Below are 26,802 nucleotides of genomic sequence, written 5' to 3'. Positions count from 1 at the left end.
AACCATGAAGGTTAACCTACGAGCTTATGCTCCTACCTGTCCCTCCTCCCCTCATATAAACATATAACCGCTAACATTTCCAGCGGTTACACGTTTATACAAATACCTAATAGTTAACATCGCTACTCTCTATATCCTCCTCCTCATTATTTGAAAAGTGAGGTGGAACGGGATAACTGTCAGGGTGCTGCTGACTGTTCCAGTGAAATATCAATGCTGAGTAGCAGCAAGTCAGGGATTTGCGAGACAAGCAGATTTCTGTTGTGGGTGAACTGCGGTGCCAAGATAGGCGGTGCCAATTTGTACTGCAAATTTGTACTTCCCCACTAACTGCCATGATGGTGTGGGGAAGCGGAGATGTGACGTGGTGCCATGAACTAAGCAATAAGTGAGTAGTATGTGCTGAGGCTGTGATAACAGCCATATGTGGCAGAGGCTGATGTACCTAAAGAGGCAGAGAGGTTGTGGCAGTGCCACAGTCGAAAAGGCAAGCAACTTCAGGCCATTAGCCTTGGTACTGAAACTATGTGCACCGGTTGTAGCTGGAGCATAAGTGCCAGAGATGCCTAGAAACATCACATAAGCTGCACTGCAGGCAGCACAGATGGCACCAAACATCTTGCAAAGCATTTCAAGGCAGACTGATTGCTATGAGGTGAAGCAGCGGGTGTTGGGTTTTTTTCATCCTTTTTGGACCTGGTTGGGCTCTGTAGCACAGAGGATTCCAGGCCTGGGTCAGAGTTCAGCTTGAGCAATTTCTCTAAGGGAATTAGCTTAAGATTTCAGGTCCCTGTCCTTTTCTGCCCTCACTGAGTTTACTGCAATGGACACTTTTCTGGGGAACACAGGAATTCCCCCAAGCAGCAGATACATTGAAAATGTCTGTCAGAGATGAGAATGGCATCGCTGCATGAAGTGCACCTCTTAGAACCTGGGGAGCCATGCATAAATGAAAACTATCTAACTCAGGGAAAACAGTAGGGAAGACATTACCTCCCTCCCCCGAAAGGGGAAAGAAATAAAACTTTTGCCTACAACTAACTACAGTAACCAAACTGATAAGTAAAATAACTGTAACTGCCCTTGATTCTATAATTATTCAAGAGTGAAAAACTGAATGACACTGCTGAGCTCCATGTCAGGAAGGTGACGGCAAAAGAAGGAACACCAAGGAGATGAGCTGAACATGTGAGCTATTAAGGCACCGTCTGTGTGAGACGCAGGCACCGCGCATGTGCGGCCCATGCGGACACTGCTATATAAATCTCAGAGAGAAGGCACAAGGCGTACCAGCACCTGAAATGTAGCACCCACAAGCTACAACATTTGCATTACAATAGAACATTCCATAGTATCATGAGCACGGCATACTTCAGTACTGCAGCCATCTCAAAGATAAATGTGTAGTCTTACTTCATTTAGGTCATTATAGCAAAATCAGAAGGCGGCTTTGGTGGCTTCTCCCACATGTGAAACAAAGAAGTTCAGTAAGTCTGCAAAAAAGTTCAGTTTTCCTCGATTGCCAGTTCAAGGAAGTGTTGATGATACTGAATGAACTTTGCATACAGCAATGTCCTGGCCCTACTGAAGTCAATGAGTTTTGCTATTGACTTGACCCTGCTGATAACTATGTGAATTTGACTTTGGCATGTGAAGTCGCTGGCTGTAGCACTGGGTCCTAAACAGACACTGGACAGTTCATCCTCAGGTTAATCTGATTTTGTGAAGCCAAAATGTAAGTTATATGTGTTAGTATCCTAATTTTATTTTTTAGCCTAAATTGAAAAATTTAGATATCTATTTCTGATGTTGGCTTTTGTGTTAAAAATATACACATACACACAAAATGCACAAGCAGAAATCTTCCTCAACAGCATTAAAACAAAACAAAGATTTTGACAAGCCTTTTAGTAAAAAGAGTTTTAGACCCAAGTCAATTTCTTCTGTTTTGACCTTTCAAGGTAATTATATCTTGGATAGATAAATCCTAGTCCAGGGTCTTAAACAGAAACTCCACAGTATTCTATTTTCCTTTCATGGGCTAAACATTTAAAAACATGTTCTTACCTCTTTTTCCAAATATACCTTCTTATCATCCAATGTGTTATAGAGGGTAAAGAACTGCTTTGTTTCTTTGTGAGTTGCTGACACTGAAAAGAAAAATAATAGAGCCATGAATGAGCATAAGGGACATTCCCCTCTCCAATACATTTAAAGAGATGTATTGTTTACATAATATAGAACACAGAACTATTTTGATTAAATTATTTAAAAATCCTCAATGAAATAGTTTTCCTGCAGTTCAATATTTTAATGCAGTGCTAACAATCCTCTGTGGTATTGGGAGATTTCATGAGTATCAGAATGCAGAACTAACTAGTCTTTTTTATAATCTTCTCAAAAAGGGGATGAGAGGAGTTGGAAGTAATTCCAGTGATGTAGGTGTACAGCATATGGCCTGGTTTGCTTTTCTATGGAGTCAAAGAGCTTGTCTACACGGAGAAGTTAATGTCCCGTAAGTTAGGGTGTGAAAGGCACACTCTGGTACACAGATTTCATCACAGAGTGCATATAGGGAATTAGTGAGGAGTACATAAAGGAGAGGTATGGTATTCAAGAACTTATTAATTTAAATAAGAACAGTGTCTGTCACCAGGATGAAGGAATTGGGGAACACCTCTTCTGACTTGGGAAAATATACAGAGTAAATGACTGAGATAAGATGCATGTGGTAATATCCCCTATTGGATCAGCCTCTGTTGGTGCAAGAGAGAAGCTTTCAAATTACAGAGCTTTATTTTGGATCCTAAAGAAGTTTCACAGTTTAATTCTCCAAAGATTCCATCTACAAAGATAATGCTCCAGTCTAGGTTTGGACATACTGTGTACTATATAACGATGTGCATTCTGAAATTTCAGGTTTTGGGGGAAGAAGGGAATCTCTCTCAAACTACACACACAAAAATTAGTGGACATTTGACCTTAATCACTTTGTGCCTCAGCATCCATCTGTAAAACATAAAATGGGACTAATATTGTCTCATTTCACAGGGATGTTGTGAAAATAAGTTCATGAATATTTATCAAACTCTTAGACACTACAATGATGACCACCATAGAAAGACCCTGAGGAAATTAAAAGCCTATCTATTAGCAGGGTTTGACTAGTGTACAGCAAAAAGGTCCTGGGGCCACACACTGAACAATTAAGAGAAAAAGTATTTAGTATCTGCTAACCAAATGAACATCATCTATTTTGTGGACTGAATGAGGCAGGGTTGCGGTGCAAAAAAAAAGTATGTGATCATTTAATTAAATATTACTACAATGTGTATGCTCAAGGGAGCCAATTAAAAGTGCATTGGCAACCTTAATTCCAGCATTTCCTAATTTTTGAGTTCTTGGCAAAACAACTTTAATGGTGTTTTAAAATAGTGTCCATGTAACATTATGTAGTCTGTTTGTACATACATCTGATTATACACTGTTCATATCTGTACATACCATACACAGAGTGCGTATAGTATATACATACCAACAGATGCACAGTATGTGTTCCTCCTTTCCCGATATCACGAATACAGGACCAGATTTAGAAGCATATAAGTTATTCGCAGGCCCAATTTCATTATCAGGGCACACACTTTTCTAAAGATTTGGGCCATATTACTGAGTTACACATTAACAGGGAAGAAATGTTGAGACTAGATTTGCACGTCTGCTTAGCTATCACAGCACATTTGTAACACTGACAATTGTTTTAATGCCTCTAACCTACAGCAATAAAAAGGATATGAGGTGTTCAAGAGCCAGACTTAACTACGAATTTCTTGACAATATTTGATTCAGAACCACATACTTAAAGAAAACACACAGACACACCATACAAAAAATGGTAAATCAAGGTTAACCATGATTAATAAAACATGAGTCTGATGTACTCTTTCCCTGTAAATGATGGATAAAGGGCTTTCTAAACACTCATCATTGATCCAAAAGACTGAACCTACTGCAAACAAAAGAACAATTACTCCAGTGATCTTGTGTATCAAGTTTCAACCTCAAGGGAATTTTTATAGTTAGTTCATAAAACCTTGAAAAGGGAGTATAATATGCGAAAATCCAATGACCCTTAAATAGAGCAGAATTAGCAGGTGCTGTTGTCATGCACCATAAGCCTATAATATGATTACTCTCCTTCCAGTGGTTAGCTTTCTGGAGTACATTCCTGCTTGATATACATACCCTGACCATAGAGTTCGATAAATCTCTTCTGATACTGAGTTAACTCCGCTCTGCTGGGTACCTCATCAATTTTGCGTTGTAAAATAGCTATCTCTCTATTTCTTCGAGCCTGAATGAAAGAAAGGGAGGAAAAAAAGGCCCAGCTGTCATTTTAAATGGATAAAAGGCAGCAACATTTAGAAATAACCTGCTAAGTAAGCTAATAAAATAATAACTGCACAAAGGAGAATTAATATATTCACTAAGTTCAATTAAGTCTCAAGATTTACTTTACGATACTAATTATAAAAGGAACCTGCTTGTAAATTTTTTCAACATTTGTAGACATACATTTAAGTGCTTAACTAAGAAAACTTCAAAAATTCTGTCCAAGTTTGCCAAAACAAACAAAAAAATCATTTTGAACTTACCAGCAGTAGCCTGATCTTTTGAAGCTTATCTTTCTCAGTTTTATATTGCTGATCTATAATCTTACTCGGTTCCTAAAATTTGAGCAAAGATAATTTGATTAGTAGACAAAACAATAGAATTTAAGCATTATCTAAAAAAAAGGGAAGCTTGTGATCAGTAATTAAAAATATATATAAGTTGGATTCTTTATTTTGTTCACCTTATTTTTTTTCTTTAGATTTGGTCTTTGTGATAGAACTGTCTTTTTCACATCTAGTATAATGAAAGCCTGATACTTGATTGGGGACATTAGGTACCTCAATAAATACAGATAAATACATAATTCCTGGGAGAGGCAATGTCAGTGCTTTTAATATTCACTAATTAGCAGAGCAAGAGTAATGAGGCTATTCCTGAACCTTGGAACCTGCATGATAGTCAATCTGTTAGGCAAAAATCGTAAATGTGTGCATCAATTCCAATTGACAGGTGGGAAACAACATACGGGTAAACAGAAAGAAAATTACCCAATGATTATAAGGTTGAAACTCTCTAGTCTGGCATGTTTTTAGTTAACCGGATGTCCACTTATTATGAGTGTGACTAAGTTTCTCATAGTCCCATAAAGTTTGTTTATAGCCACTAGTCCTGGCTCTCAGTGTTCTGTGCTGTTATTTAACTCTAATTTACCCCTAAATGTCTTCTAAGAGCCCAGTAAGCAATGGAAGCGTTGGTAATGCTGCTAGACAATACTGACTTCCTGTGACAAATTCTCTGGTTTGCCACTGGTCAGGTCCTGATGGTGCTGGACCGAGAGGTTCAACTTGTACTAATTAAAAATAAATCTTTTGATACATTTGTTGTTTACCTTCTCTTCCCCATTTTCCTCTGCTTCAGCTTTCAAACTCTCAATATTTTGTTGTAGACGTGCCATCTCTTCCTTTGAAAACAAACATTTAAAAAAACATAAGATTTACTCTCTCTCAAAAAAAGACAAAGGAAACCCAAATCCATATTTCTCTAATAACTTATGCATCAGACAGTATGATATACATGTATTGGTAACATTAAATGGCATTCTGGGCCATGTGGTGAAGGAGGCTAATACTCTTTATTATGGGTATGTCTAGACTACATGCCTCTGCCGACAGAGGCATGTAAATCAGACACACAGACATAGTCAACGAAGCGGTGATTTAAATATCCCCCACTTCATTAGAATAAAAATGGCCACCACTTTGTGCCAGCTCAGCTGTTTGTCGGCGCAAAGCGGCAGTCAAGACGGGGATTGGTCAGCAAGGAAATCCCTTAAATCGAGGATAAGGGATCCGTCAGCAAAGGCTTTCCTTGCCAACCGATCCCCGTCTTGACTGCCACTTTGCGCCGACAAACAGCTGAGCCGGCACAATGCGGTGGCCGTTTTTATTCTAACGAAGTGGGGGATATTTAAATCACCGCTTCACTGACCATGTCGGCATGTCTAATTTACATGCCTCTGCCAACATACCCTTGGTTACACCAGCAGACTTACATGGCATTTCCTGGGACATTCAGAGGGCAGGGGGCCTTGAGGATGTGGCAAATTTGTGTAGGAGGTAAGGACAAGGGATCTGTTCTGTCCTCTTTCCCCCACCCCCCAGCCCATCTGAAGTGTGTTTTTTCTTCTCCCTCCCCTCTCCCCAGGCCACCCCCCTCCAGGACCTGTTCTCTCTTTCCCTCCCCGCCCCATCCCACCCAGGGCCTGTTCTCCTCCCTTTCCTAAGGCCCAGCCCTCACCTCTCCCCAGGCTGTCCTCTCCAAGACCTGTTCTCTTTCCCCCACCCCCTACAACCTACCCCTTCAGTCCACCCTCAGCCTGTTCTTTCCCTACCTCCGGACGCTGTGGGTAAGAACCAGGAGGGAGTGAAGGGGTTTGAGGCAGGAGGGCTACTCATGGGTGTGCTGGGAGGCAAGATGGCAGAACCTCAGCCCTTGGTGGTATGGCTGTTCTCAGTGGTCACACTGAATATAGCTCGCCACTACGGGCTTGCTGTCCCCAGTGGCCACTCTTATATCGCGTCCGTCCGAAAGCTGCCCTTCCCTTTGCATGTAATGGAAAATTGTCCCTTTCTTGGGGCTGCCAGTTGTCCTGGCACAGCAAAACCCTGCCCTTTTTTTAAGTTAGGATAAGAGGAAGCTGCATACCAAAACCTAGTGGTCCTACCTCTTACCATTTAGGAGGAGTTTTGGAAAAAATGGACTCACAGACAGATGCACTCTAAACTTTTATACATCTAGCTATAGATATAGACACACATACACTCTCTCTCTCTGCCACAGTTTAGATACCCTTTGCAAGGATACAAAAATCAATCTATTAATTCATATCGGAAGACCAATGTGAGCACTACTGGCTAACCCAGAGCTGGTCTGGGTTGACATTATTCAAAATGGATCTGACATTATCAACAGACTACAGGGCAAGTGGAGGTGGGCATTTACATTTATCAATTTGTGATCAATCTTTATGTAGCAAGATAGAAAGAGAGTGAGACACACACTTACCCTACAGTGTGCTCTGAACTCTTGCTCTTGGCTTTTGAGATTTTCATTCATAGCCACCAGTGCTCGGAGGTTCTGCAATATGCTAAATTAGAAGACCCAGCAAACTACATTAACTCTTTCAGTTTCTACATTTAAATACAAGAAAAACTAAGCTATTAGAACAAGGTCAATTTTAAACATGTTTCCATGCAACTGAGAAATTAAATAAACACAAATATCACCATGGTGACATGTTGAAAAACAAAGACTTGGTAGTACACAGACTGTAATTCTTTCATGATGCTTCCCTCCAGTCTTCTATTTATAAGAAGCAGCTCCATTTGGTATATAGCATAGGGTTTCCCCTCCCTCCCCCAAGACTCGGGCTCTAAATAGGGAGATAAAGGGATAGGGATGCTTTATCCTCTTGTCAAATCACTCTTGGCCCTTCTGGTTGCAGTAATCATCTATACTTCTGCAATAAAGGAAGAATTTCATTTTTTATTACCGACTGTGTTCATATTGGGGGAAATTTTAAAGGCTTAAATAGGCATTCCTAAACTCTGTTGAATTTCATTTGGCGCTGGGGTCTTAATTTCAATTGATGACTTTGAAAAATCCTCTCCTCTTCCTTATAGCACTCTAAACGATAACTTATCCTACATCTTCAAACTTCTTGAATTTCAAGTTGTCCAAGAGAAAAGGAGCAACATGAGCCATTTATTAATTAAGAGGAAAAGAGTATTAAAGATAAAATAAACAAGCCAGCCGCATGTATCATAAATCAAGCAGATGGAAGTTTAACAATTTGAGATACACAACTCATTGGACTGTTCATTTAGGAACAACATTATTCATTTAAGTTTGAGATTTATTTGACATTCTAAAATTGGCTATTGTCAATTAACTATGTTGGCATTTTGCAGAACAAAACAAAACAGAAAATGTAAGTCTTACATAATAAGTCAGATGCTTTTCTTTTTTGTCTAACTGTAAAACTGCTGTCCACTAAGCTAAAAACAGATTCCTTATAGCCATATGTTAATTATACATTTAGGGTGAATAAGAAAAGTATTGAATGCTACATTGCCAAAGCCAGCAGTGTCCAATGATTATAAGTCACATAAATAAACATACCTAGAATCTGCTTGTGATTCCACTGTTTCTAATGCTGCCAGCTCCTTGTCCAACTTATCACTGTAACTCTTAACCTAAGGGATGCAATTAATAAAACATGTAAATACATTTACACATAAAGAATGATTCATGTTTCTCTATCTTCCTATATAATGAAGCCAAGGAGGTAAGTTTACTTCAAATAAAAGCTTTTAAGAATTCCCTAGAATGTTTTCTCTTTTAGCCATCATTAACAAGTAAGATTTCTTTCCCTTACCAGGTGAGTGTCCTGGAAACATAATGAATTTACTGACCACTGCACTTGCCCTCTACCTTGCCTTCCCAAATCAACATGTAGAATCCCTGTTCCACAGCGAGATGGTTAAATTAATTCTATATTACGACTGTACCAAATGTGCCTGTCTTTCTTAATTCAGGAATCTATTTACATACAAGCAGAACTGTCATATTTCATTTTTTCAGGCCGTATGATTCAGTCATAAAAACCTTGCCTGGGAATGAAATGTGAAAGTCCAATATATCAGGTTTAAAAAAATCTTATTTAAAATTAAAACCAGGCTAGGGTTGTAGAACAGAAATATTCTAACTGATGCAAGACTTCTGTGTTCTTTCTTCTTCCAATGCACTTTTACAGTCCCCTATGTAAGCATAAAACTGTGATTAAGACTACATACACTACACAGAGGAATCAAAATCTGCCTTACATATCTATATGGTCTCCTTGAACCTTAAGTATAGGCACACAGCAGTAAGCAGAGCTACTAACGTACTTATCTGTCTCTGCAGGGTGTGGTCAGGGAGAAACAGCAATGAGGGAAGTCTTTGCTACAGTTCCCCTTCTTAATGGTTCAATAAGTTGCACTAGTGTGTGAGGAGTTGTACTTAGACCCTATCTTACTATAGTTGCAAAGGCATAAGCCCATATATATATAAGCCCAGCATGAGACCTTGGCACAATGGTCAAGACTTCGCTAATACAAAGCAAAGAGAAGCTGTGAGCAAGAGGCAGGCGCTGCTCACAGAAGTATGCAAGAACAGGGCTGATATTACAGAAACACTCATACCTAAGAGGTACTAAGCACAGGTTGTAAACACATTCCAGAGGGGTTGTAACACTTCGTTAAGAAACATCTCAGTACCAACCTCCTCTCCACAAACGTAAGGCATATTGACCCTAGGTTCAAGACTGGGTCTAAACTGATAGCATGATGGATAGTAACTGAACCTTCCTTGCACGAGGTAAGAGGTGGTAACTAAGCAACAGAAGGTGGCAACCTGATACATAAGGAATGATGTTTAACTTGTTTGTACCTGTGTATAAAAGTGAATCTCAAAGAACTGTCTTTAGCTTAGGGGGCAATGTCAATTCCATGACACTGACTGAACTGATCCATTGTAATGGGCATACATGTGTTAGCCTAACTGTAGGCCCTTTGGTCCAGGGAAGCTTGGACCACGCCTCGTCTACAATAAACCTGGACTGGTGCCTTCACTCCTTATCTGATTTTGTGGTCTTTGGGGGGTACTCTTGGAGTCTGCTATGTTGACTAAATGTGTAGAGTCAACACATTTTACAGGGGGAGCAAACACATGAATTCAAACAGCAGAACAGTTATAACTGAAGGAGCAGGAGATCTGTCAGGACACCACCAGTGATGCCTGACTACTACAGTAGCTAATAGAAGTCAGTGGTAAATTACTAGCCCCTAGTAACAATGAGGTGGATGAATAACCCTTTGTACAAGCTATGCTGAGCAACTTAAAGATCAGAATGGAGCTAAAGCTTTACCTCAACCAAGCTGAGCACATGCTGAAATACAACAGCTTGGTCTGGACTAGAACATCAGAAGGTATTAGAGTGGACAAATTAATGATATAAATGTCCCAGCTTTTACATCTAACCTAGAAAAGGTTTCATTGGAGAAGTGTCTACAACTTGTACCACCTCCCATGACTACTCTTCAGTGGTGCAATCTAGCAATAAATGTGCTATATTCTTGTACAGTGATGAGAGAGACAAAGGAATTTTCTGCTGTTAACATGAATTTTACATGTGTGATTTATGGACACATTTACCCTATTATGCAATTTTACAATACAGTTCTACTTCTCATGGGAAAAGAAACTAAGAGGAAAATATTAAATTTATATTACCTTTCAGCAATACAGATGGGCTTACAAACTATAATCGAAGATTAATTTGCCCCTGCTAAGTTGGTGAAAGCCCCCAAACCAAGGAAACCTATCAAGATGATGAACTAGGGATGGAATCTCCATGGCACTAGCAGGGATTCATGCATGACATGCGGTGCAGTTTCATCAATGAACAGCTTGAGTAGAGAGACAAACCTTAAAGGTGAACCACAAACAACTCAAAATTCTAAGATGCAGTTTCACGGGCAGACAATGGCGTTATTTCCTGTTGCAGTAAGTATTCAGATTTTCTTTGAGAATAAATACAACTTCTCAGATTCAGATATGAATGACTGTACTGTTGGCACCAGATCGATGTCTGAAAGGGCCAAATACCTCTAAGTGAGTTCTTTCCATTTCTACTCATTGAGGTTCTAGAAGTGCTATAGCACCCAGGCTGCTACCTGGAACTAAGATCCATACATATCAAGGTTTGTGAATATCTATCAGGGAGGTATTGAGTCTGTTTGGTGGTGGTAACTACTTAGAGGGAGAGTATTCCAATGCCCCTCAAACTTGAGATTATTATTTTAATAGTATTCCCCTAGTGCCTAAAGATCCAGCATGTCACCAATGATTGCAGCAAGAGCTGAATACTGTAAATTTGAACTTGCAAACATGCAAACTGCTAAACAAAAAGACATACATGCACATAGATAATCTATTCTTCATGACTGGCAAAAAAGAAGGAAAACAAACTGACACACTGAATCACCGGAGTGATAAATCTAGTTCAGTTACCCATTTCTGTCAGTGGCCTATATGTCAAACCCTTAGCTAAAGCTGTAATCTCTTCTATGGAAATGAACCTTATTACTTTAGATTCTTCAGTCATGGGCAGTATAGAATGTTTCACAAGAAGCATGTATTATAACAGAGACCCGCAACTGGTTCATTACAATGATCCAAGACTTCAAAATAAAACTAAGTTTCCTAATATTTTAAACAAACATTACAATCAGAATCTATAAAGGGTTAGGAAAGCCATTAAAAAACTTTATAGTTAACATCTAAGCACATTTTTGCTATGTTTCCATGGCATCACAGACTTTCTTTCTTTCTTTGCTCTCCACATTTAATATGGTGTTACAATTACATTTCTGCTCATTTCCCTGGTAACCTGATGTTGAGATGTATATAAATCCAAATAAAAAAGCTCTATATTACAGCAAATTTATACCAGATTATGAAACCAACACTATAGATCCAAATGCCAACTGTTCTGAAATTGCACTGCAGATTAATCTTTAAAAAGAACTAATAGACTAGTCTGTATTTTACTAATTTTGGTCTTCTGATTTAATAGCCTCTACAGAGATTTTCTGCCACTACAGGTTGAACGTCTGTAGTCTAGCACACTTTGGTCTGGAAACATCCATGGTATAGCATGATTTTAAGTTAGCCGGATGTCCACTTATCACGGGTGTCGCCAAGTTTCCCACAGTCCATTGAAGCTTTTTTTACAGCCACCAGTTCTGGCTGTCGGTCTTCTGTGATGTTGTTCAGCTCTAATTTACCTCTAAATGTCTTCTAAGAGCCAGAAGGCAGTGGAAGTAATGCTGCTAGACAATACTGACCTCCTGTGGTTCGGCAAATTCTCTGGTTTGGCACTGATGAGGTCCCATGGATGCCAGACTAAACCGGTTCAACATGCAGTTCTCTTTTCTCCCCCTATTAGTAACCCTAACTTTCACAGAAGAGGTCATCAAATTAGTATGACTACTCTGCACGGAAAGCCTAGGCTCTAATTCAGGTTTGAGGCCAATCCCCCTTTATGTCCACATACAAATCAACCAAACTCAGGTCTGTAATACTCAGGGACCCAAGGTTTTTAGTCCCTTGCTAATCATGTGGGTCAGAGCCCAACTCCCACTGGACTGAGGACCAAGCATAGATAGTTATTCTGCAGGGTGGATGCAGCACAAGCTGTAGACCCAAATCAAAAGGTCCACATAGGGTAGCATGGACATGTCAGCATGGCTGAGGTACTCTGGTCCAGCAATTGTAAATCCAAGTTTACAATGCAGTATGTTCAAACCAGGGTTTTGATTCACAGAGTCCTACAGACCTGGGCTCACAGTGCAGTACAGACATACTGACTGCTGTGGAGGGAAGAGTCTCCAGATGAGATTATGAATACTTAACATGTGCATAGCATCTTCTGTCCTGAAAGGGCACAATATTTGCTACCTGATAGAATGCAATCAGCCCATATGTGAAGGGAAGTATGGTCAGTGCTGTGGGGACAGTCATTTATTAAACAGGATTGACCCCTCTGGTCTGGCACCCTCGGAGCCTTACCAGTCACAGATGAGGGATTTTGCTGGACTAGGGGACGTCATATGTCGCCCCCTAACACTGGCTCCCCTCCTTGTCCCAGACCACTGTCCTGACAATCTCTGCCCCCACTTGCTTGCAATGCCGGACAGCCCAGGATCCCGACTCTGCTGGGCAGCCCTATTGGTATGCACTGGGCTCCCAGCCGTACTGGGCAGCCCTGCTGCTGGCAGCCTGTTGTGCTCTTAGCCACCAGCCCTCCACAGAACTCTCTGGTCCTGGAACATCCGTGGTACTGCCAGGCCACAGATGCTGCCAGACTAGAGAGTCTCAGTCTACAGAAGTTCAACCTGTACAAAAAAAGATGGGATCTTTAAATGGACACACATAACAGATAAGACATTTGTTTTAGGGATCCCACCCAAAATTCCAAGCCCAGTAAACTGCATGGTAATTAGTAGAACTATCCAGATGACAATACCATTTTGAGGCAGCTTTCAAAATTTGTTTTTATTCCACATGGGAAGGAAACAGAAAGCTTTTGAACATTTTCATAAAATGGAATGGTGTCAAAATGTGTGCTTTGAGAGGTGAAAATCTCAGGTGATCAGAGAACCCTTGAATCAAGAAATCTAGCCCAACAAAAACCTCATTAAAACATTCTGGATTAAAAAAAAACATCATATTTTGACAAAATGAAATTTCATTTCCTAGTATTTAGATTAAACAGCACTGGATTAAGTGCCTAGTTAAGACATTATGGTACTGTATTAGCAGTTCTACCAAATCCAGTGCATTGGATACAGAAACACATTTCCACAGCAGCAAAAATACCAGTTATCCTCTCCATCAACATGCCTCAACGCTGCTCTGGAATGATGTTAACAGAATCTCTCTCTGCCCATTTAATTCTTAATCTTACTGCTGAATTAATCATTGGAGACGGGGATGTGGACATCCACCTACTTGGAATGCATGTCACATTAGATATCAAACAGCTATCAGATGGAAACATTCTTTAGCCTTGACTAAAATGGGCTAAAATTCAAACCAATGACCAAGATTCTGTATATTCTATTATTAATCCAGAGACACGGAGGGTCCAGTAAAATTCAGGTTTTTTAAAAAGTATGTGTTTATTTTGAAGGACTCGAGAGATATTCCAATCTCATCTGGACTTGTGACCATCCACTGTGTTTTACTGCTTTATCTCCCCCAAACCATGCAGGCTACCAACAGAATGCATCAGCAAATAACTAAACAGACAGTTTCAACAGAATAAGACAAGTTTGTTTCATAAGCCACAATTCTAGTAGTTTCCATATTACAATATGTGTTTAGATCCTGTTCCCACTTCACTCTCCACCAGAATTACTCTCCTCGGTGTCCCAAATATGATCAGAAAAAAAATCCCCTTTATTAATATTATTAGGAGACTTTGGTTTGATTTTCAAAATACTACTCAGTAGGAGCAGAGTTAGGTCAATGCTAAAAGCTTTTCAAAATCCCACTCCACATTTATATTTTGTCTAGACAGCAATTAAAAAATTAGGAATCTAGCTGGTCAATACCAGTTTCAAAGAAATAAAACGTGTGTCTGTCTAATATTAAATGTCAAACTTCAGAAAACAAAGGATGTCAAAAGTAGTGTTATAAGTTTGATATTACCAACTACCATCATGCGCACACACTCCAAGTTTGTTCTTTTAATCCTGATACAGGCAGTCCCCGGGTTACGTACAAGGACTGTAAGTTTGTTCTTAAGTTGAATTTGTATGTAAGTCGGAACTGGTACATATTGTAGGGGAAACTCTAGCCAAATGTTTCTCCAGAGCTCAGTTTTATTCTCCCACACCTCACTTCCCTCAGTCCTTTATTCTCAAGCTGAGGTGTCTGCTGAGAAAGGCTGCTCCGCGTCTCCCTGGTCTGCTGCGGGGGGTGTGTGTGGGAGGGGGGGCGGGCGGAGGGGGGGGGGGGCGCTAGCTTCGTGTCTCCCTGGTCTGCTGGGAGGAAGCAACTAGTGCGGGGTTGCCTCACCCCGTTTGTAAGTAGGGATCCGATGTAAGTCGGATCCATGTAACCAGGAGACTGCCTGTATATGCATTATGTGTCATCTGAAGAGGTATGCAGAACAAATGTTACATTTTACAGAGGAAAAACAAAGAAAGATTACCTCAGTTAATGTCTTCTTTGCTTCACTGCAGCCTGCTTGCAGGTCAGCACATTTAGCTTGCAACTGTTACAAAAAAAAAAAAAAAAAAAAAAAAGTTTGATTCCACATTCACACTAATTACACCTGTAATGGAGAATGGCAATATTTGAGCCACTGAGTTATTTATTAACACTGAGGTTCACAATAGCTGTCTTCTACACAATACAAAAGCTGTAAGAATCAGTTTTCCTCTGCATCAGATTCTCCGTCTACATTCTGTTACAGGAATTTCAGCTGAAAAATTCCAACAAATAGGTCAAACCTGATCAACTCTCCAGATGCATTAGCTTTAAATAAACACATGTCAATGTACTGGTGACTTGTGGGACGGAATCTTTATCGTCTCTGGAACTTTACTATAGAGAACTTTCTGGGTATCTGGCTGATGAGTCTTGCCCACATACTCAGGGTTTACCTGATCGCCATATTTGGGGTTGGGAAGGAATTTTCCTCCAGGGTAGATTGGCAGAGGCCCTGGAGGTTTTTCGCCTTCCTCTGTAGCATGGGGTACAGATCACAGCTAGAGGATTCTCTGCATCTTGGGGTCTTCAAAGTATTTGAAGGCTTCAATATCTGAGATATAGGTAAGAGGATTATTCTAGGAGGGGTGGGTGAGATTTTGTGGCCTGCACTGTGCAGGGGGTCAGACTAGATGACCATAATGGTCCCTTCTGACCTTAAAGTCTATGAGTCTATAACTCCAAAGAGGTTTTTAACAATAATCTAGTCCAGTTACCTTAAGTTTTATAGCTAAACTAGAACTGTAATGTTAACAAGCTATCTCTAATCTTCCAGACAATTTAGTAAACCTGGGAGACAACGTGTGGTACATTATTGTTCTAATTGTCGTCACTTCAAGTAATAGTCAGGAGGAAAAAAAATTAGCAGCTGTAGAGTTTATTCTTAATATGCATAAACTATATACAGTAAAACTCCAATTGTCTGGCATTCAGTGGTCCGGCACTCCCGATAGTCCGGCACCAACTGGAACCTGGAAGTGCTCGGGCCAGCCGGACAATTGGAGCTGCTGTGAGCCCCATGGGCGCTCGCAGCTGGGAAAGGGAAGAGGGGAAGGGGATTATACCCCTGTGAAGGGGCTGCTCGGACCCGCACTGTGTCCGGCCGGGGGTGGGCAGGGAATGGCGCGGCAAGGGGCGAACCCTCCACCGTTTTGCAGGAAGGTGGGGGAAGCCCTGCGCAGCCGCGAGTTTCTGGGAAGGGAGAAGGCTCCCCACCCACCAGACTGCACTAGTTATTACTGAGCAGGGGAGTGAGGAGCAACGCTGCGGGACCAACCCAACAGCACCCCAGCTGCTCTGCTCCGCTGCTTTCCCAAGTCTGCTGCTCATCAGTTTCAGCAGTGGCAGCGGCGGACTTGGGGAAGCGGAGGAGCAGAGCAACTGGGGTGCTGTCAGGTTGGTCCCGCAGCATCGCCCCTCATCCCCCTGCTCAGTGATAACTAATGCAGTCTGGGGGGTGGGGAGCCCGCTCCCCTTCCGGGGACTTTCGGCAGCAGCACAGGGCTTGCCCCGCCTTCCTGCAAAACGGCAGAGGGTTGACCCCTCACCGTGCCGTTCCCTTCCCTACCCCAGGACGCAGTGCGGGTCCCAGCAGACCTGTCACAGCCCCCCTCGCTGGAGTACCTCCCGATACTCCGGCATATCCAATAATCTGGCACCACCTAGGGCCCAAAGGTGCCCGATTATCAGAAGTCTACTGTACTATATAATAAAGATATTAAAGAGCAAATATTTGGCAAATTATGAAGTCAATACAATTTGTGTCAACTACATGATTAGTCAATAAGGGGGCCATTCTAGAGAGCCTCAGTGAGGGCACCTAGATGGCTCTTACTACATTAAAAATTCAGAGATGCAGTGGTCCTGGACCAGCACAGGTTGAGACTGTCGGTCCTGGCTTGTGTTAGGTCTAGCAGCCTGTTTGGGCACCCAGGGTTGGCTGTGGACAGGGGCTGCTTCATAGCAGCAGCCTGTCTGCAGGGTGGCCCACATCCCCCACTGGGACCCCCGCAGAACAGCCGCTCCTACCCCCACCCCACCAACCAAGGGCAGGGAGGGCAGGTAGCACCACGGAGTTGGTGCTGGGGAAAACCTATGACAAAAGCGTAAGATGACAGCAGCAAGGAAAACTTCAGTATCTCACCTTGTCATGCAGAGTTTACAACAAGAAATTTGATAACAGATGTATAATGCTCTACAGATAAAATAAAACAAGCCCTTTCCCTTAGGACCATTTTTTAAGAGGAAATCAGGTGCCCAATTCCCACTAATTTCAAATGGGAGTTAGATTTTTCAAAGGTATTTGAGCCCCTATTACGCACAGTTTATATTTACACATAACACTACAAATAGCAATAGAAGAAATAGAACTGTGGTTAGAAGAAGAGAGGACAAATGATGCAACAAAAAGATTACAGCAATGTCTTGATTAGTTACTGATGAATCTAAAGAATTTTGCTTTTTTTGGCTTCTTCTAGAGTTTATTTTTCTGTTCATGAGCTAAAACTGTGGTTTTAACCAATCCATTCATTCAATTCCTCATTTTTGCAAGACTTCATGCAGAATTTATAATATTACCAAAGTTTTTCATGGAGTTCCAGAGGATTCAGTTACAAATATTCAAAAAATTAGAATTTAACCTTTAATCCGATATGCCAGTTCTCACAAAGGATTAACATAGGAAACGCATTTACACTTTCTTTTTTTTATTTTTTAAACCAAACAGTTTTCGAACTATGAACAGAGCTTATTGTAGTATTAGGACCTAACACTTCAAGAAATGAAACCTAAAAGATGGCTTTCAGAAACAGTTTAGCCAATTACCCTACCGTATTTTCCGGCGTACAAGACGACTTTTTATGTTAAAAAACATCCCCAAAAAATCAGGGGTCATCTTATACGCTGGGTATACAGGCAGTCCCCGACTTCCAGGTACTAACGGGGCTTTTCTCGCCCCGGAGAACACGGACTGCGGGACCTTGCGGTCCCGCCGCCCATGACCTCCGGGGCGAGAAAAGCTGCTCCGCGTCTCCCTGGTCTGCAGACCAGGAAGACACGGAGCAAAGCCGCGGAGGGGCTCCGGCAGCGGGGCAGCCCGCGCTGCCCCGCTGCCGGCGTCCTCAGAGGGTTTGCTCCCGGTGTCCCTGGTCTGCTGGGGTTGGTCCCCAGCAGACCAGAGGCACTGGGAGCACAGCCGAAGCGGCGGCGGGGTGCCGTGCTTCTGAGGCTTTGCTCTGGCAAAGCCTCAGAGGCGCGGGACCCTGCCACGGCTGCGGCTTTGCTCCCGGTGCCCCGGTCTGCTGGGGACCATCTCCAGCAGACCAGAGGCACCAGGAGCAAAGCCGGGGAGGCGGAGGGGTCCCGCGCCTCTGAGGCTTTGCTCTGGCAAAGCCGGGGAGGCGCGGGACCCCGCCACGGCTGCGGCTTTGCTCCCGGTGCCCCATGTCTGCTGGGGACCGTCTCCAGCAGACCAGGGACATCGGGAGCAAAGCCGGGGAGGCGGAGGGGCGCTGGGGCGCTGCCGGTTGGCCTCTTAAAGGGGGGGGTAGTCTTATAAGGCAAGTATAAGACGAAAACCTATTTTTTAACTAGAAAATTAGGGAGTCGTCTTATATGCCCAGTCGCCTTATACGCCGGAAAATACGGTACTCGGATCTCCCAAAGAAAAACAAAATTCTCCTATGGTCAGAGAACAAAAAATTTAAGAGAAGAGCTTTACAGTAAAGTTAAAAGAGGGGATATACTTAGATTTATAAGCAAACTATCTTACAAACTATTGCTCCAGAATATGCAGAAGTGTAACATTAGAAATAAAAAGTTCTGCAAAGTGGCATTACTCATTTGACAAGCACATTTTCTTATTTCTTAAATTGTTATTCTTCTTTCCTGTTGTTTGCATGGGTCTTCCACACAAGGGGAACTGACAGGGGCTCGGAAAAGTAAACGGAGAGAAGTCAACACAATGAATATGCAACAGATGAAAGGACTATTTCTATATCATTGGTCCAATGCTTGAAGTAGAGTTTAGTGCTGTTCAAGAAATGGACCATCTGTTCCAGTAGCATTGTTCTGAATATTGTGCTCACGCTTACTGGCATATAAATAAGTGTCAGACGCAGATTTATCACCTAACCATTTAACAACAAAAAAAGGGGGGTGGGGGCAGGAGGAGGGAGGAGAAAAAACAGAGCCAGACTCTCCTGCTTTCCAGACCATGTGCCACTGGAGCAGCACACAGCATAAGGTGTGCTCAGCTGGCACAAAGCCAGCACATGTGACAGTGTTCCCACTGCTCAGCTAAAGAGAGAGGGAGAGAAGCAGCATGGTTAGAGCAGTGTGCTCTGCTGACAGTGTTTCAGGCTAACCTCAACAGAAATAGATGCAAGACAACTTCAACTTACTGATGGAACACATGCCTCCTCTGCCCCATCCCAGCCAAAAAAGTTTGAGATGTTCCACCAAAACATCTCTTCTCATCCACTGGGCCAGGAGTTTGGAGTTCTGATCTCTCTCTGCCTTTGAAAGTGCAGTGCTCCTTGCCTCACTCACATACTTCCCCTTACTCTCTGTTTTGCATGCAAGTGTCCCGCAAGCCAATACATACATGTGCACACCACACCCTGAGGTATGATCAAATATCTTTAGCATATGATTAACAGCAAGGATCCATTGAGTTCTAATACTGGTGAAGACATTCTCTCAATGCCTGCTCTCTGCCTCATTTCTTTCTGCCTCGCCCTGCAAAATAAAGGGCACTTATTTACTTGTTTTATGAAGAGCTTTTTGCAAGGCACACTGAAGAATACTGTCAATGCTATCCCCCACTCTGGCACTTCGAGTGCAGAATGTGGGGTCCCGCAAGGGGCTTTAAAAATACAGTAAAACTCCAATTGTCCAGCATCCAGTGGTCCGGCACTCCTGATAGTCCAGCACCAACTGGAACCCGGAAGTGCTCCGGACAGTTGGACAATTGGAGCTGTTCTGCCCCGGCTTCCTCAAGTCCGCTGCTGCTCAAACTGACCAGCGGCTGACTTGGGGAAGCCATGGGCAGAGCAGCTGGGGTACTGCCAGGTTGGTCCCGCAGCGCTGCTCTCTCCCATGCTGTGCAGTTCCCCGCCGACCTCCACCCCCCACCCCAGACTCATAGCCCCCCTTCCGGTACTCCGGCATATCTGGTAATCCGACACCCCCTGGGTCCTAAAGGTGCCGGATTATCGGAAATTTACTGTACCTTGCATTTACCACAGATTTTGTGACCTTGGGAGGTATGCTACCACTACACAAATGAAAAAAATCCCAAACTTCCGAATCCCAGAAGATTCACTTGCGAACTTCTTCCAAAGGGGTACCCCAAACTCTTTTACCACAAGAGAGTTTGAAAAAACAAACAAACTAATCTTTCATAGCTGACCTTCCAGTCTTAGGCATGCAGAGACAGACCTTCTATTATCTTCCAGGACACAAGAATCAGATCAGGTCTTAAAAGGTGATTTTATTAACAAAACAAAAAGATATACTTGATAAAATATATTAGGTTGCTAGGTGTTAGAGCAACTGAGAAAAACAGATTAAAGCACGGAGGCATTCAGCTCTAGTTAGTGGAGGGAACACATGGACTTAGCACAGAGGAATTTAACCAAACTACAAAACAAAGAAGATAACCTGATCACATCTAATTAAACATTTTCTATCACTTACATATCCATAGCTTCAAGGTCCAGTCCATTTCTAGACGTGGCTATTCCTGCCTGATTCAATTAATCTCCCTTAATCTCCCTCTCCTCTTCACCCCAGCTCCTGGTTTGAACTCCCACAAAAGAACTGCAGCAGACAGATTCCCTTTCCATTCAAATTTCAACACTTCCTTCCCATTGGTTCTCCTGGTTCCTTGTTACCTTGGGTTTAACCATTTAGTTACTGAATACTAGGATATTTAGAAAAGGGTAGCACTCTCCCACCCATCATTAATATGCATTACAAACAGTGTTGTTGGTTTCATGGGTTTTGGCGTGTTTCATAATTTCCAACTGGGATCTAGATATTGCATGAAAACTTCAGTTTTCATTTAAAAAAAATAAAAGTTTCTAGCTCCATAATTTTGGAGAAAAACATGAAATTAGTTTATCCCAATGGCAATTTTTTTTTTAAAAAAAAGATAAGATTTTTAAGCCAATTTCATGATTTTTCAGACTTTACTCGAGTTTTGAGCACTGGAGGTTAGCAATACTGTACTCATATGACTTATTATTGATATAGCACCCATATTTTGCTTGGTACTTTAAAAGCATTTCTTCTGGGTTTTTTTCTTACTTTGAGAGTGAAGTGCAAAGTCAATGGTTTTTTCATGCTACAATATGAATTATAGACACAGAAAAAACCCATTCACCTCACACACACTTGCTCCATTAAATGTTACAAAAGCATAAGAATATCCAGGAAGTATGATAAAAATAAGTTGCAGGCCTTTTATAGTGAAGATACAGTGCTAGTTTTAAACAAACTGGGATAGCTACAGAAGTGCTAACAGTTTCTGAAAGATCAGGTAGGCCAGAAGGCAATGAAGATGTGGAATTGTATTAGTTTTGACAGAAAAAGAAATTAATCCCGTTCTGTGTGTTCCATTATGAGATCCAACCCAACATTTACTGGCAATTTAATTAGCTGTCATATTAAAATTTTCCAACTAAAATAACCCAACTTCCTGAACAAAAATCTGTATGTTAGCCAAAAAGCTTCAACTGAACATTTTTTTGGAGAAGGGAGGAATAGGATACACTTAAATTTAATTTAAGATACATTTAATTAATATGCAATAGTCAATTCATATATATGATGTATATATGGGTTTCTTTCTGTAACTAAATCCTAACTGTGTGTGTTTAATGTTAGATTCAGGTAACTGAGCTATACTAAAAAGCCTACGCTCCACTGATAAATTTATCATAATTTATCCATAAAAAGTGCTGACCCCCCTACACTTTTTCAAGATACACAGTAAGGGTATGTCTACACTCACTACAGGACAAAGTTGAGTTAAGATATGCAACTGCTATGTTAATTGCACAGGTGAAGTCCAAGTATCTTAACTCAACTTTTGGCCCTGCCTACACAGCAGGAAGTTGAAGGAAGAACAATCTTCCTTTGACTTCCCTTACTCCTTGGTGAAATGAAGGTTACCAGGAGTTGGAGTAAGAAGTCCTCCAGCTTGACATCATTTAAAAATAAAAGCTCGTAGTGTAATGCTGCTGTGTAGACGTACCGTAAGCGACCATGAGATTTTACTTAGCCAGACTCTGGATGACCTCTATGCTAGTATATAGATGTTGGGTTGAAAAAGTAGACACACAAGAAGCTCAGCATTCACCAGACATCTCTGAATGAGCATTACAACTGTTATTTGAACATTCATGTTGTCACCATTTCAGTGCCATACTCCAACAACAGAGATAGAGAAAAATGAATAATAAAGTATTTGTTAGAGGTTTGCAATTTTGACATGAAAGGAACTTTTGCATACAGCACCACACACACAGGATATCCTGTTCTATTGCATAAGCGTCACACAAGCAAGATAGTATAGTTTTCAAATATTTTCTAAATAAAAGCACTGTGGTCAAACATATTTACTGACTTTTTTTTCTTTATCCTCCTCCATAAAGCATACCTCTTCCAAAAGTCTGGTCTTCTGCAAGATTTGTTTGTTTAGAGATGCTACCTTCCTTCGGTGCTGCTGGGCAGTTCCAACTCTTTCTGGACGCTCCTCAGAGGAAAGCTCAGATTGCTGAAAATACATAAAAATCACCAAAATCAACACATGGTTGAATTGCACTTAGCCAGTATTTGCTTTACAGGGACATAGGAACACAAGACTAGGCAGGGTAGAGGCATTATAGTTCATCTAGTCCCATATTCTGTTTCAAGAGTGACCAATACTAGCTCTCTCATTGGAAAGTGCAACAACCGCACAGGAGGCAGATATAGGATATTATTCCCACTACATTGGTTTCACCATTGCACGTGGCTTCCACTGAGGTCAGGAGGCAACTGTAAAGATGAATTATATGATAGATGCATGGAATGAGTTCCTTTTAGGAATGCATATATTTTAAGAGTTGGAAGAACTCCTCTGGACAGCCTTTCTGAAACACTCCAGTATTCTATAGTGGTATTCTAAAATAATACAGGTTAATACAAGAGAAATAGACACTTTGCACCTGTACAGTAAATGGATGATCCTGTTAAAGCAGTAAAACTTCTTTTAACAACAATTCAAGAGTGCTGCAGCTGAAACTAAAGTTGATTAAAAAAAGATGCAGGAAAAAATGGGGAACAATTTAAAACATTTCTCACTGGGAAAAAAGGGGAAGTTACTCACTCTGTGCAGTAACGACTGTGCTTCAAGGTGTGTCCCCCCATGGGTACTCCACTGTTGGTGACAGGTGATCCCTGGAGCCGCAGAACGGAGTCTTTTGGGAAGTTATTGGTTGGGCCACACTTGCGTGAAAGGTACCTTGTGCCATTCGCACCTTGGTGCCTAACGCACGTGACCCAATGCCCCCCTCCCTTCAGTTCTTCATGTATGCCCGAGAAAGCTGGGCTCTGAGTAGAGGAGAGGAAGGGAGGGTTGTGGAGCACCCATGAGGACATACACCTCAAAAAGTAGTTATTACTACATAAAGTAACTTCCCTTTCTTCTTCAGGTGATCTCCCTGTGGGGGATGCTCCACTGTTGTTGACTACACAGCAGTACTCTGTATGGGAGGTGGACTCGGAGTCACTGCTTGATAGCAGAAGCTAGCACTGCTGTAGCCATGGCCGTATCAGCTGACAATTGAGGCATGATGGCATGCATAATTGTTTGGCAAAGGTTTGGTCAGAAGACCAAGTAGCTGCTTGGTAAATGCCTGGGAGTGGTACTTTGTTCAGGAAGGCAACAGAGGTTGCAGCTGCACATTTGGAGTGGAGATGAGTGGTTTATTCCAGATGGAGTAACAGTGCAATATACAGGAAGATATCTACTTGGAGATGTGCTGGACTGAAATCGGCATACCCTCGCGTTATTCAGTGATAGAGAAAGTCACGTGTCCTGTCTATATAGGCTAATGAGCACCGTATGTCTAAGGAGTGCAACACTGCCCCTTTAGGGGATGCTTGAAGGTTCAGAAAAAAAGGTGGGAAACACTATGGGTTCATTGATGTGGAATGAGGTGCTAATCTTTGGTAGAAATGCAGGATGCAGATAGAAGGTAACCCTGTCTTTTGAGAAGACTGTGTAAGGTGAGTCAGTCAGTCAATGCACCTACCTCACTGACCCTCCTCACTGAGGTGATAGCAACAAGGAATAACTCTTTCATGATAAGGAAGGAAAGAAGGAATGTGGCCATATGGAGGTTCAAATGGAGATCACACGAGGCAGCCTAGAACCAAGTTCAAGTCCCATGAGGGCACAGGGGGCCTATGTGGAGGACAGAGATTCAGAAGACCCCAAAGGACTCTCCTCGTAGTGGGATGTGAGAAGACAGACATCCTGTCTATTGGTGACAAGTGTACCTTCAGGAAAGAAAGAGATAGCCCAGAGGTCTTTTGGTGTAGCATGTAGTCCAGGACAACGGGAAGTGAAATAGTATTGGAAATGAAGCAATCTTGTTGACACTAGAGGGAAAAACGCTTCCATTTCTGCAGGTTAAGTCAGTCTAGTAGATGGCCTTCCCACTGTGGAGGACAGATCTCACTTGTTTAGAGCACTGGGACTTCAGGTCCATGAAACCAGAGAGAAGCCAGGGAAGTAGGTGAAGGGTTCAAGGCTGAAATGGAGCAGCTTGCCTCAGTTCTGAGAGAGAAGGTCGTGGCGGTGAGGAAACTGGAGTGGTGGCGCTATCAACATGCAGTGGAGATATGGGAACCAGGTTTGCCTTGACCACAATGGGGGTCTCAGAATAACTCAAGCCCTGTCGGATCTTGCAGAAGACCCTGGGGATAAGCAGGATTGGAGGGAATGCATAATAGAGTAGTTGGCCTCATCGGATTAGGAAGGCACCTTCCAATGAGGCCTGTCCCCGATTGGCCCTGGGACAAAAATGAGGGCACTTGGCATTCTACCAGGTGGCGAAGAGATCTGTTGACCGACTACCCCAAAAGCGGAATACTTGTGTCAACTCAGCTGGGTGTAGTTTCTACCTGTGATCGGTGGAGAAGTTGCGGCTGAGGGCAACTGCTATGACACTGTTTACCCCAGCGAGGTTTGCTGCCTTCAGAGTAACTCCATGACAAATGCACTGCTGGAGCGCTTGTACATTTCAAAAGCAGAATTGCAGCAAAAGCAGAGGCTTCTTTAGTCCCCACTCAAGCCATTTCCACTGTGCCCAGGGATTGCCATAATACGGAGGCATATTCCAAAATCCAGAAGAGTAAATATTCTGAGCTGTGTAAGGAGAATGGTGAAAAATCCCTAGAGAAGTCATCGTCAGAATCAGACGAAAATTTTTCTTGAGAGAGTGATCTCTGTGATGTTAACATGGGAGGAGAGCTCTCAGGTTGTAAAAATGGTGAGTTAAACACGGATGAGTCTCTGTGCTGAGTGTAGTGCCCAACAGGTGTTGCCAGTGCCATAGAGGGAGGCACAGAAGCTGAGGTGCTGAATCACGCCTTGGTGCCGAGGGCAGTTGTGGCACTCTGAAAGCAGCAGTACTGCACATACACCTATGATAATCCCCACCTCTCAACTCCTTTTTGGGTCAAGACTCTTACAATTACAATACCTTGACATTTCAAACTTAAACTAATTGAAATAATGAAATTCATGATTTCTGAAATCCCATAACTGTGACATTGACTAATATGGACCATAAATTTGGCCAGACCTTGCCCATTGATCATTAATATTACTGTGTGGTGCCCGTATAGAGCATGTACAAAAATATAAATATTTGCTAAAGTTTAGTTCTTAAAATTCATTTGGCAAGCCATGTATAACCTAGTCTGCTTTAGATAAAGGGATGTGTATTTGTCTGACGAGTTTGGTTGTCAGGTAAAGACAATGAAAGTTTTTCAATGGAAGATAAACAAAGCTATCCACACAGAAAGGCATAGAGTTGGACTCAGCTATAAAGAGGGAGGTCTGAATCTCATATGATACAGCTGAATCAACTGATTCGATGCACTATTACTGTGTTATAAAAGTGTAGCATCATGCAAAGTCTTAGGAAAACCTTGGAGATCCTGATCATTAATATCCTTGTGAAATGTATACATTAATTCTATACTACGAATTACAGACACACACGGATTATGAGAGATGTAACAGTAACTCAGTTCTGGGAACCTAAACAATTTGTCAAACTGACAGATGGTTTTTGGGGGGAATTTGGAATTGGGAGGCTAGATGCTTTACTCTGCAAAAAGTATCTAGGCAGTGGAAGACTGAGTGGGACCTACACACTTATGTTTGTTCATTTGCTTGCTGTAGCAGCATAGCATAGAAAACACCCACAACTGCAGGGCAGATAATCCTTTTCTGATCTGGGTTGAATCCCAAGAGTGATAACACACCCTTCTATATTCCCAGTGTTGGTTTCGCCTATCTAATGGCCTTTTTTCTCTGAATAGGATTTAACCAAGTATATTGCTGCTTCTCCCACAACATACCAGAAATACAACCTCTCTGTTCAGACAGCACTTGCTTAAAGCCTTGGTCATCTGTAATCTTTGTTTGATCAAGACATGTCCTTCTGACAAATGATCATTAAAATTTTAATTTATATATACACAAGTTTTATTCTACTCAATGTGTCTCAAGCTGAACAGGAC

The 26,802-nt window shown here is 42.0% G+C and overlaps 1 protein-coding gene across 2 annotated transcripts in view; it reads right to left on the bottom strand.

The window, feature by feature from the left end:
• The window catches only part of CCDC93 (CCC complex scaffolding subunit CCDC93), a 110,831-nt gene that overhangs the window by 20,691 nt on the left and 63,338 nt on the right, over positions 1 to 26,802 (bottom strand). For both annotated transcript variants that reach the window (XM_075933242.1, XM_075933244.1), the window contains 8 exons: positions 22,661 to 22,777; positions 14,939 to 15,001; positions 8,296 to 8,369; positions 7,180 to 7,261; positions 5,504 to 5,575; positions 4,656 to 4,727; positions 4,246 to 4,354; positions 2,068 to 2,150 (listed from right to left, as the gene is read on the bottom strand). In XM_075933242.1, the coding sequence (XP_075789357.1) occupies positions 2,068 to 2,150; positions 4,246 to 4,354; positions 4,656 to 4,727; positions 5,504 to 5,575; positions 7,180 to 7,261; positions 8,296 to 8,369; positions 14,939 to 15,001; positions 22,661 to 22,777 (672 nt within the window). The remainder of the gene's footprint in view (positions 1 to 2,067; positions 2,151 to 4,245; positions 4,355 to 4,655; positions 4,728 to 5,503; positions 5,576 to 7,179; positions 7,262 to 8,295; positions 8,370 to 14,938; positions 15,002 to 22,660; positions 22,778 to 26,802) is intronic.

The sequence above is a fragment of the Pelodiscus sinensis genome, chromosome 7 (genome assembly GCF_049634645.1).
Source record: "Pelodiscus sinensis isolate JC-2024 chromosome 7, ASM4963464v1, whole genome shotgun sequence".
Taxonomy (NCBI): Eukaryota; Metazoa; Chordata; order Testudines; family Trionychidae; genus Pelodiscus; species Pelodiscus sinensis.
The sequence above is the reverse complement of the archived record's forward strand: the minus strand, read 5'-3'. Positions and strand labels throughout refer to the sequence as shown.